The sequence below is a fragment of the Chionomys nivalis genome, chromosome 2, assembly GCF_950005125.1.
Source record: "Chionomys nivalis chromosome 2, mChiNiv1.1, whole genome shotgun sequence".
Taxonomy (NCBI): domain Eukaryota; kingdom Metazoa; phylum Chordata; class Mammalia; order Rodentia; family Cricetidae; genus Chionomys; species Chionomys nivalis.
The window spans coordinates 112,675,960-112,687,995 of NC_080087.1; the positions used below are offsets into that span (position 1 = coordinate 112,675,960).

The 12,036-nt window shown below is 40.5% G+C and overlaps 1 protein-coding gene across 1 annotated transcript; it reads right to left on the reverse strand.

The window, feature by feature from the left end:
* Positions 1-6,467: 6,467 nt before the first annotated feature.
* LOC130870036 (disks large-associated protein 5-like) lies at positions 6,468-9,115 on the reverse strand. The gene has a single exon (XM_057762608.1). It carries the CDS (start codon positions 9,044-9,046, stop codon positions 6,536-6,538), a length of 2,511 nt encoding a protein of 836 aa, XP_057618591.1. The 5' UTR covers positions 9,047-9,115; the 3' UTR covers positions 6,468-6,535.
* Between the last annotated feature and the right edge of the window lie 2,921 nt (positions 9,116-12,036).

Genomic DNA, 12,036 nt, shown 5'->3' on the forward strand with positions numbered 1-12,036 from the left:
AACTGTTGGATCTCTGTTTTTGAGACCCCCTTATTGCAACCAATGTGCTGTTTCACATAATGCTACATAATCAAATGTTTCATCTACTCCAACTGACTTTGAATGGCATTGTGACAAATTTTGTAACTTTAGTAAGACGTTGGTCAACACACCATAATTTACCGTTCGGTTAAACCTAGTGATTTCCAGGATCTCTTAGACCTGTCATCAGTTCTTTTGTGCAAATCACCCAGAGAATGCATTTTTGCTTGTTCCTGTCATCTCCTTTTTATGTGTTTAACTTTGACTTCTTAACTTTAAGAACAGAAAATTTACAATCCAATTGCCATTCCAGGGAAAAACCTGAGGGCTCTGTTGTGTGGCGGTCTCTTCTGAAGTTCTATTTCAAAGTCTATGGGAATTGTTGGAATAGAGGAAAGCAAGGGGTGGGCCCAGGACATTTGTCAGGATCACCCTTCCAGTGCTGGTGTGACTGGGAAATGAGTGGTGTGTGTTCCAAAATTTTTACCCATTTGCTAATGAGTATGTCATTATACCTTATAAATAGAAATTATCTAAAGTGGAAGTACTAATGTCTATAGACATTTCATTTAAAAGTTACTCCCTTCTGGATGCTTCAAAGATGATTCAGTTAGTGAAGGGGTCACCTCAGGTATGAGGATCTCAGTTTCATGCATCAAAGCCCGTTAAGAACAAAACAAAAGGAACAATTAAAAAACAGGGTCAGAGGTAGATACTTGCAATCCCAAAATTGGGGAGGCAAAAACAGGAAGATGCTGGAGCTTACTGGACACTTAGCCAGGATAACCTATTGGACAGATCCAGGCCAGTGAGGGACTGCTTTGTTGTAAGAGACTGCTCATTCATTCCCAGGTGCGGCTATGTGGCATTTCTCTGACTCCGCCCTCTTTCTCCCAGCATTCAGTTTAGTTTTTCCAGTCTGGCTCTGTTCTGCCCTGCTATAGGCTCAAAGCAGTTTCTTTATTCATTAACCAATAAAAGAAACACATGTACAGAAGGACTTCCCATATCATTTCCCCTTTTCTGTCTAAATAAAAAAGAATGTTTTAAATTAAACATAGTAAAATTATATATAACAAGACAGGTATCAAGCAAGAATTACACTTCTAATATTTATATCTACTTTATCTTTTATGATAACTAAAGAAAACTATAGTTATAACTATCTATTCTTCAACTCCATCAAAGACTCCAGAATGACATAATATTACCTAAGTTAACAGGAAGTACATTGTAAGCAACTTCCAAAACTCTAGAATTGACAGAGACATCTTGCTGCCTGGACAGTCACCTAAAGTTCTTCTGTAATGTTGGGGCATCCAACCTTTAGCCCACAGACCCATACTATCCAGCAGATTTTTCCATAAAGCAGAAAATTTGAAGATCTGTTCTGCCTTGTAATGGCAAAGCCCATCAGTTGTTTTCTTTTGTGTCCTGCAGAATGTCTGGCAGACTTTTTCATAAAGCAGGAACCTTGAAGTAACATCTCACCTTTAGGCAAGTTCAGCCGTCATTTCTCTGTGGGTTCTGCATGTCCAGTTCATAGAGCATAAGAACAAGCAGTCCAGGCAAGAACAGTTTCTTGCCCAAATGGTTAACTAATGCCATAAGGAGCTTCTTTGGTGCCCATCTTCCTCTTGAAGTAATTGGTGCTACCAGGAGCAGATGTGTCTCATTGTCATGAAATGTCCTAAGTTATTAAAACATTTTAAATGCCATATTCTGAAAGTCTCTGAAAGATTTGAAGAATACCTATCTAAGTAAAATATATCTCTATATATCAAGAAAACCTAGCTAACATTACTAGATGCTTGACTATTATAGATGATTTTTCTATTAGCTTGTATTTCCTAACTAGACATTACATTTTTAAATGAGCTGCAAAAACACAGTACCTTAATCAAGAGCAGAAATATACATATAAAAATTGATCTTAAATTTGTATCAACAAAACAAGATCAATACCAATGCAAAATGTTTATATCAATAGCATATTTCCCTTTAAATGTAAATAAATATTTATAAACAATATTTGGGAATTTGGATATAGTTGTCTCCAAACTGCTTCCTGGATTTTGTTGGATGAAGTATTTTCCTTTTAAGGGTTTTCACAGAGAACTTTTGGGTGGTATTGGTCTATTAAACCATAATAGTATGGAAGGATTCCACAGGTTCTTATCCTCTATGTAAAAAAAAAAAAAAAACAGAACCGCTTTTCCAAAGCAAAATATCCTTAGGCCCAAATTTTGAAGTCAAGATACCTTTATATTTGTGTATCTTAGCAGCCCTCAGAATCAAATATCTCTCTGCAGTCAAAAAATTCAAATAAAACACAATAATATACCGAATCTAGACTCTGTGTATATTCCATCTTTACATGGGTTATTTTTCTTTACTCCTTTTAATCTATAATTCTTTATACTCTGTCTCTTTAAAGACTTTGTTCTATTTTTTAAAAACCATTTACTTCCTTTTATAACTGTCTATATCTTTTTTCTCTCTCACAAGCCTACATTCATTTATCCAACACTGTGAGGTCTTTTTATCTGAATCTGTCTTAATTATGTATCTGTAACTATTTTCTGACCTTTACCACTTCTTAAAATGCAAAGCTCTAAGTGTTGTTACTAAGACTAAGGCTGCTTGGCCTTTTGGCTTTGCTCAGTCCAACATGGCAGAGTGGAGCTCTGTTTAGCACAAGCCATGCTCACAGCCCCATTTTCAGGCACACCCCAGGTCTATGTCACCATTAAGCAAGTTGTAGCACCCTGCTCATAAACCCCATTTAAATGCTCTGTAGCTGACCTCCTTAAAGAGTCAGAGTTAGCAGCATGGCCCAGAAAGCAATGGTTTTAAAACATTGTGTTTCTTTTTTGTTTTTCTTTTTTGCCTTACCACTTAATCAGGAAGACCTCTCTTAAAGGAGCTGCAGCATGCCTCCAGCAAGCAGAGTCCATTTGAAAGAAAAATGTGGCTAAACTTTGTTTTTTGGTGTCTAGCATTCCTTTCCTCTCAGGTTTTATGTGGAATTAGCTAGCACATGTTGGAACACCAATTTGTTGTAGGAGGCCTCTTGTTTGTTTCCCAGTTGCCCAGACTCCTGAAATAATCGCACAGAAACTATATTATTTAAATCACCGCTTGACCTATTAGCTCTAGTTTCTTATTGGTTACCTCTTATATCTTAATTTAACCCATTTTTATTAACCTGTGTATCATCACGTGGCTGTGACTTACTGGCAAGGTTCTGGCTCATCTATTCCTGGTGATAGCTACATGATGTCTCCTGACTTGACCTTCCTTTACTCAGCATTCAGTTTAGTTTACCCCACATACCTCTATTCTGCTTTGCCAGGCCCAAGACAGATTCTTTATTAACCAATGGTATTCACAGCATACGGAGGGGAATCCCACATTGCTGCTTCTCCAAAAAGGTAGGTGGCACCTGAGAAATGACCATTGAGGTTATCCTCTGGTTTTAACTTGCCTATACAAACACATGTGTACACACCCAAAAAGTTACTTCTGTTGCTCTTTAATTTGTGGATGAAAAAGGAAAAAGAGAATTACATTGTTAGTTTCCCTAGTGAAAATTATCCTCAGAAGACACAATATGCTATGAAGTACCCACTAACAGCAGGCAAACTATGAAGCCATTTCTACTAAAAAAAAATGCCATCTGGCAAGAAACAGTTTGTGGGATTTTGTATCATTGTGATTGTGTTAGCCAAGGTTAATGGTGATGACAACTACGTTGTCGAAGTTGTTTTCTAGTAGAAAATGGGACATCATTCAAAAAGAGACATTATGGATAGCTTCAGGTTAAGATTTCTGGCAATGGTTTTGTGTATTTTAAACTAAGAGGGACTGAACCAAGCCTCTGAAGTTTTCTCCATGTGCTAGAGAATACGCAGGAAATGCAGTTAATTGGAGGAGGGTGCATACTGATATCTCTCAGAAACCTGTTTCTTTCATTAACCATACACAGAGCTGTGATGAGCTCTACCCAGGTCTACAGTGCCCTGTGCCTCACTCTACAGGTCATTTTTCTTTTATTTTGAGTTCACACATGTGACCTTTTATGTATTGTCTTCTCATCTTGAAGCAGCCCCAACTCTCTGGCTCCAATTTCTCAGTCTTGCACTCAATCCCATGACATAAGTGCTGACAGGGGTTTTCTGTCCTGCCTAATCCAGCATCCATTCAGCCCTAAAGAAACACACAACGGTCTACATTAATTATAAACTGGTTGGCTTATTAGTTCAGGCATCTTATTAACTCTTATATCTTAAATTAGCCCATAATTCTTGTCTGTGTTAGCCATGTGTCTTAGTACCTTTTATCAGAGAGGCATTCTCATCTTGCTTCCTCTGTGTCTGGCTTCCTCTGTGATGACTGCAGACTGTGCCTTTCTCTTCCCAGAATTCTCCTGTTCTGGTTGCCATGCCTATATTTTCTGCCTGGCTACTGGCCAATCACCATTTTATTAAAGCAATACAAGTGAAAAGTTTTTACATGGTACAAGACCATTGTCCCACAGCACACACACAGTGATTTTTTCAGTCTTTTGAGGTGGTGAAAATCTTATATTACACACGGTTCTAATGTACAACAATTTTTTTTTTGTTTCTGCACTTATCATAGCTGTCATTGTGTTTTGGGGGCATGATGATGAGTAATTGCTTCATTAGTTACAATAAAACACCCTGAAGATAACTTATAAAAGACAACATTTAATGAGGGCTTGTAGTTTCAGAGGGTGAGTTCATGACCATCATGGTAGAGAGCATGGCAGCATGCAGGCAGCCATGGTGCTGGAGCAGTAGCTGAGAGTTTACATCTTAACCACAGGCCAGAGGTAGAGAGACAGAGCTAACTGAGAATGGTGAGGACTTTTGAAACATCAAAACCCACACTGAGGAATGGCTACACCTCCTCTAACATGGCCACCCCTCCCAATTCTACCCAAACTGTTCCACCAATTGGGCTTCAAGTATTCAAACATATGAGCCTATGTGTTCTATTCTTATCCAAGCCACCACAATGAGAAATATTCAACCTGAGTTCTCTGAGTGCCTACCATGTGTTTCTTATTAGAGGAGACCCAGGTGATCCTTGTGAGTGGATTAATGACTTGGATTTGGAATGGTGATAACTGATCTTGGCCCATCATTCTTTGTTCATTGCTGGCTTCCATAAATAGGTGGTGACTTTGCAAGTGTGTGCCATGGTTTGCTGGCTGTGTTCAAGCACAAATGGTGACTGTAGAATACAGATTGTATTTGCCTAGATGTGTCCTGGGCTGTGTCAGGGATCAAAGCCTGAGGGATTAGCATGACTGATTCCTTAGCCAATAGAAACAGAGTGTCCTAAAAGATGTTTTCACCTTGCAAAGGTGGGGAAAGAGCACAGAAGGGTCAAAGCCTGGGTGTAGGGAACACTGCACCAGCTTTGCTGACTTTAGCTATCTATTTACCACATCACAAATGGTTCTAATTTAGCACCAAGCCTGTGCCCAAAAAGAATGATAATGAGCAGAATTACAAATTGTGGGAAGTAGAAAAAGCCTTGTAAAATAGCTTGGTGCTCTTTCTTTTTCCACCCATAGTCTCTGGGCCTGGCTCCTGCTTCTTAGAAAAATGATTGCCATTTCCTAGGAGTAGATGACCCAAGCTAACCTCCCAGGCTTTCAGGACCTCAGACATTTGTTTTCTCTATGTAACATAAGAAGGCTATGCTGGATAATATTTAAACTCTCTTTGTATCCTGAACCATTCATTATTCATAAGTAAGCCTTTATAATTCCCAGGCTGTGTGATTTCCTGGACATCATTTCTAAGTCCAAACCTTTATTACATAGCTTGATATGGAAAGATTAGCATTAATAATGGGTGGTACTGAAAGATATCTTACTACATGTTAGTCAACATTCTGAATTAGAGACAGCAAGACACTTAATCCCAGTGACCTTAGGTGTGGCATTGTTATTAATCCCATTCACGTACAAGAAATCTGACACTCAGAAAATATGACCAAAGTCTGCTAGAAACTAAGTGAGAAAGGGAGGATTTAAACCTAGTCATTGTGGTTTCAAAGTTTATGCTAACTTGGTTTAGGGACAATTTTCTATACCAACTGACTTGGGTTTTTTACTGTTTGTTTGTAAATTGTTTTTTTTCCCAAAAGAGGTTTGAAGTGCCTCACTAATAAAACAATATATCATTTTTAAAATGTATGAAGTATAAAAATAATAAAGAGGGGCACATAAGTGGATAGTATCAGTATGGACTTTTTTTTTTTGAGATTTGCTTCATGTTAGTATTTCACAAACCTACTGTTTGTACAGCATCACCAAAGTGTCTTGATGAACACTGGGCATTAAAAGACTATGTAATACAATATAAATACAGCAAAGAGAAGCGAATACTAAAGCATATTTTTAAAATTTCCAACAATTTAACAATGTGTCAGAGAAGTAATGATATGAAAAAAAATGTCTGGAATTATTTCTAAGTTAAAAACCCTGCTGGTGCTCTTGACTGCGGAGTCTCAGAGGCGAGAAGACGATGAGGTCACCCCCAAAGGAGATGTGTCTGGCACGACCTTGCTGTCTGGACTCCACCTGTTTACAGGGACTGGCATTGCTTAGGGCTGGTGGATCAAGAAGTTGGTGTTCAGAAGTGAGCTGTCTATGTAATGGTTCTGACTGGGACACTCTGGAGTCTTCCTGGGAGGCGTCTGGTGAGGGGGAGCTCTTCTCAGGGTCACTCATCAGCACATCTTGGGAGGTAGACTGTAGCTCCACGCCTTCCACATCAGAACGTGCTTCTCTCTGCTTGGTGTCACCGGCCACTCGACCGGCAGGAAGAGGCAAATTCATCACCTCAGCGGGGAAACAATCCATTTCTACATTTATCTTATTTACAGCATGGTCCAGGGCACTTGACTCTCGCTCTCCAGGACACCAAGTGTCGTCTGCTCTGCTGGACCTGCTTTCAAGGGTGTCTGAAAACGTCTTATTGACCCCTTCACGTTTGCTGCTCTGAGGGTCAGGATTCTCCAGCGATCTCCTTTGTCTCTGAAGGTCCCCTGCAGCCCCGCTCTCAGACATGACTCTGCTGGCAGGTATGAGCGCTCCACATCTCTGAGAACGACGCTCAGAAGAAAGTGCTGAAAATGATTTAACAGGACTCTCAATTCTGAAAAACCCAGCATCAAACACTATTTTGTCAACTTCCTTTGGTGTCTCCACGGCTGCCACCGGGGCATGCTCTTCCTGCTTCAGCCTCGCTTTCATCGCGTTCTTTATGGCAGCGAGGCGGTTTCTAGCAGCCATTCTTCCTGCATCATCCTGCTTTGTTCTGTTTGCTTCAACAGGCACAGTCTTTTTCCGGAGAACTTTTTTGCTTGAATTATTATTGTTTTTCCATCCAGCTTCCTCAAGTTTGAACAGGTTGTTGAACTTCTGGTTTACATCATCGACCTGAAAATTAACCATATCCCAAAATCCATCCAGATCTGAACAGGTGGTCTCCTTTTCACCTCGTTTATATTCACAGTTATCTATCAGTCCTTCAAACTGCTTGAACCTTTCCATAATAAGGAGTCTTGTTTGACCAACTGTTGTGCGAATAAGATCTTTAGCATCATCAGGAATGTCCAGGTCCAGCTTCCTGTCCCACTCCAGGCAGTGCGAGGTCAATCTGTCAGTTTCTGACTGGAGGATTGTTCTGAAATACGGCACATCATGCTGTGGCTGAGACACCTGCCCTTCAGCTACTCCCAGGGATGTGGCTCCGTCCACCGCAAGGCAACTGCAATTTGTAGCAGGCGCTTCCTTTTGGTTTAAGACATGTTCTTCATCACAGGCTGCCGGAGACGCTAAATCCTGCTCTAAGTTATTTGATTCTTGCTGCACCGATACAGACTTTTGTACCAAGAGTCCATTTGCTGAATCCTGAATTGTAGAGCCATCTAGTTTCAAAGGGCTCCAGGGCGTCAGGAGGGCGTGGTCACTTCTATGACACGTAGGCGCCACTGGGTAGGTCTTCAGCCCACGAGGTGGCTGAAACACACAATGCTCGGGCGCAAAGGAATTCCTTTGCTTCGCTTTTGCAGGAACTGTCCTCGCTTTTGCAGGGACTGTCCTCGGTAAGCTCCCCATGGCTGGGAAGACTCTGTCCTGACCCGTTCCACTTGTTACGCTGCTCTGTGGACCCACACGATTTTCTTCACTAGCACCTTTAGAGGGAATGACCTTGTCAGGCTTGGCGTCCACCTTTCTGGCAGGTCTTCCTCTACCTGGCCCCACTCTTTCAGATTCATTCTCCCCAGCAACTCTTGTGACTGGCTTGCTTGTGGCAGACGGAACTGCTCCGGTCATCTGCTTTGTCCTCTGAGTAGCGGCTGCTCCGGTCATCTTCCCTGACGGCACCACAGACTGTACAGCCTTTTTCTCTTTGTACGGTATTTTCTTCTCAGAAGTCTGTTTTTGGCCAAACCGTGCTGCTTGAAGGGCGTTCCTACTATCAATCTTAGTGTGTTCCATATGATCTTTGGCCTTTGATCTTGTAATTCGCCCGGTGTATGGAAAAGCCTTTTCCGGCTCAGCTTTCAAGCTCCTGTTGTCTGTAACGAGGAAGCCGGGGGCGTCAGGTCTGTAGAGACCCACTTTAAATACTCCTCGCTTAGCTTTCTCTCGCTGTTCTTTCAATTTTTGAAGCTGTTTTTCTTCTTTGTATTTTTGAAGGAGCTGTTTCCGCTGGTCACTCAGAACCATTTTCTCTGACTTCGTATTGGTAGTGGCCTTTTCTGGAGCGAGGCTTTGAGGCAACTCAGGTATATTAACAAGATCTCTACCTTCCAGTGGAATGTTGACATCTCTCAAGCCGAAATGCCTATTTCGTTCATACACCTTGTGTCTGTTTTCTTTCTGCGACAAGGACTTCCTGTGAGCAATGCTAGTTCGAATCATTTCAGTGCTTAAGTCTTTCCGAAGTCGACTGGCAAAATGGGATAAAGGCATCCTGACGCAGTTTCTGGAAACAATCCTCCACAATTCCGCAACAGAGACCTCCGCAGCTCCGCAGACGGAACTCCTCTAGCCTGTCCCGAACTGAAATTTCCCCCAGTATGGACATTTTAATGACTATTTTATAAAAGATACTTGTTCTGAGTGTTCTGATAGTACATGGAGTTACTGGAGAAAAGGATAATGGAAATGTGAATGAGACTGAACAGAAAAAATGATAGAAAGAGAGAAGGGAAGGAAGGAAAGAAAGAAAAGGAAGGAAATAAAGAAAGAAAAGGAAGAAGGAAAAAAGAGAGGGAGGAAGGAAGGTGGGAGGGAGGGAGGAAAGAAAGATGTGAGGGAGGGAAAAAGGGAGGTAGGGATAGAAAGGAGGGAGAAGGAGCAAGGAAAATGAAGGAAGAAGGGAAAAGAACCAAACTACCTCCAACCTCATCTATCTAATGCAAAATTAAGAAAATAAAACATTTTTTTTGTGCTTTGCAGAAATCCTCTAAGGTACAAGAATGGTGTTTGCCATATTAAGAGGTTAAATGAAACAAGACAAAAATGATTACTCACAATCGGCATTCCTCTACTTTGAGAAACAGAACTCAATTTTATTCTTATCCTTAATTCACAAGATAGTATGGTCTTCTACAATATCTTCTCTTTCCATTCGTCTTTGTAATCACATATATTCAGTCATACTAGGGAACATGGCCAGTTATGATCTCAGCCTTCTTTTGTCCTTGGCAACATGGTTGACTCAAGCTATTTGTAGTGCACTGTCGATTTGGGGACATGACTGTCATTTTATAATGCAAGCATCTTATCTGTGAATTTTCAGAAGTTCCCACATGCCCTCCTAAACTTCTCTGAAGTCATAGTATCACTTCTGGTTATATCATTCCATGCTACCTCCTTGTTCTCAAGAATAAACTACAAGTTATTTGAATATGTAGCCTAATGTGGTCATGGGCATAGTCATAGTCATGGTCAAGGCTACTCTCTCTAGTGTGAAATCTCCTGGGAGTTCAGCATTTCAGCATCACACTACCTTTCTAACCCATGGCTACAGGATGCATGTGGTCCCCATCATCAGTTATCATTATGCTCTACAATTAAGCATTGCTTTCTATATTAACCAAGAGTATAGACTCTTCTATCCAACTCAAAAGCTGGTACTGTTATAAACAAAATGTAATATTTCCTCATGGCTCCTAATAGATTAACCAAATAATCTCACCATTAAGTGTAGAGCATGTTTTGGTAAGTGCAAAGATGCTCAATGATGACTGTGAAGTTGACTGGATTAAGACCCACTTAGGACAATAATAAAGCAGGTTTCGATGTAGGGTTGTCAAGATGCTTGCAGAGGTAGTTGTTATGTGCAACTACAAAATCTGAGAAGGATCCACTCTGAATGCAGATGCCACTCAAAGGGCTTGGACCTGAGTAGAGTAACACTGGAAGGAGGAGACTAGCTCTATGTGCAAACTCCACTGTAGCTACAACTAACTGTGAATCTGAGACTCTAGGAAAGTTGATCCTGTGTGTGACTTGTCCACATTTCCCTTTTGTGGAAGGACTCCTGTCATGTTGAATGAGTGGCCAATCCTATTCCAGTATTGTTTACCATTCTAGCTGATGGTATGGACTTGGGAGAATAGAGCCTATATGAGGCAGACTAAAGTCTCGTGTGATAGCAAACTTTATTCAGAGCATCAAACAATTTATACTCCAAGGGTTAAGAGTCATACGGGTAAAGTTTCCAATCGCAAGGATAAGCTGCATGCAACGGGCAACCCTCACATGGAGGGAAAGCTGTTTTTCTGCTGAGTCATATAAATAAATAACAATAACCAATTTGATGTGTAATCAGGAGTAAACCCACTCCTGCCTGATACAGCTGGGAGGGACGCAGAAGCACATCTCAAGAAAAATTCTGTGTTTTTGAGGAAGCTGAGGTCACAAGGCTATTGTCCTTTTCACAGGCACTCAGAATCCCCCTTGTGTGACTCCATTCTTGAATCATGTTCTGACACAGTGTGACTTCACATGCTAAATAAACAAGCTGCAAGGATGGAGTCTTTGGAGATATTTAAGTTTTGGATCTTGCGAAAATAGAAACCTTCTTGTAGGATTAGCCTCATCAACAGACAGTAGAGGTCATCTTTCTCTCTCTCCTTTCTTTCTTTCTTTCTTTCTTTCTTTCTTTCTTTCTTTCTTTCTTTCTCTCTCTCTCTCTCTCTCTCTCCTCCTTCCTTCCTTTCTTTTTCTTTTTCTTTTTTTTTTGTCATGTAAGGGTACACGAAGAAAGTTCCTTGAAATCAGAAAGAGATCCCACAGTAGGAATCAAGTCAGCTGGTAACTTTCTTGGGACTTCTTAGTGTTGCACAAAATGAGTGTTGTATAGTTTACTTAATTTAGAATATTTAGTCGAGGCATTTGATACCAAATTCCCTTCATATACTTCAGGTAAAAGAGCATATCTCAGCAGATTAAAAGCAGGAACATGCAATAAGTCCAATTTTTTTTCTGTCACATTAGTACAAAAATTAACCTTTAATCCACATATAAGATATCTATTTTAACATTGACAAAATCTGTGCACTTTATTGTTATTTTTTTTAAATTTTTTTGTACTGAGGGTTGAACCTTGGGTCTTACCATTGCTAAGCAACATTCTACCATTAAGCTTTCTCATCAGCCCATATGCCATTTCCATGTTAGAATAATCTGTTTTTGTGTTGTCAAAAGAAAAGAGAATAGCATTGGACATTTTTTCCTTTCTTATTAAATTACATTTGTGGCTTGATGCTGTGCTTTCAGTAAAGTGATGATTCCAGATGACCTAAGCTGATTTTAGCTTAACTCACTGAGCATCAGTGTGGTCATACGTATGCTGTGGAAACAGAAAGGCATAGCAAACATTTTCCTTCAAGAATTTGCTTGGGGGAAGTTTCCCTGGTCTCAACTCCAATGTCACCAAGGGTGAGTACCAT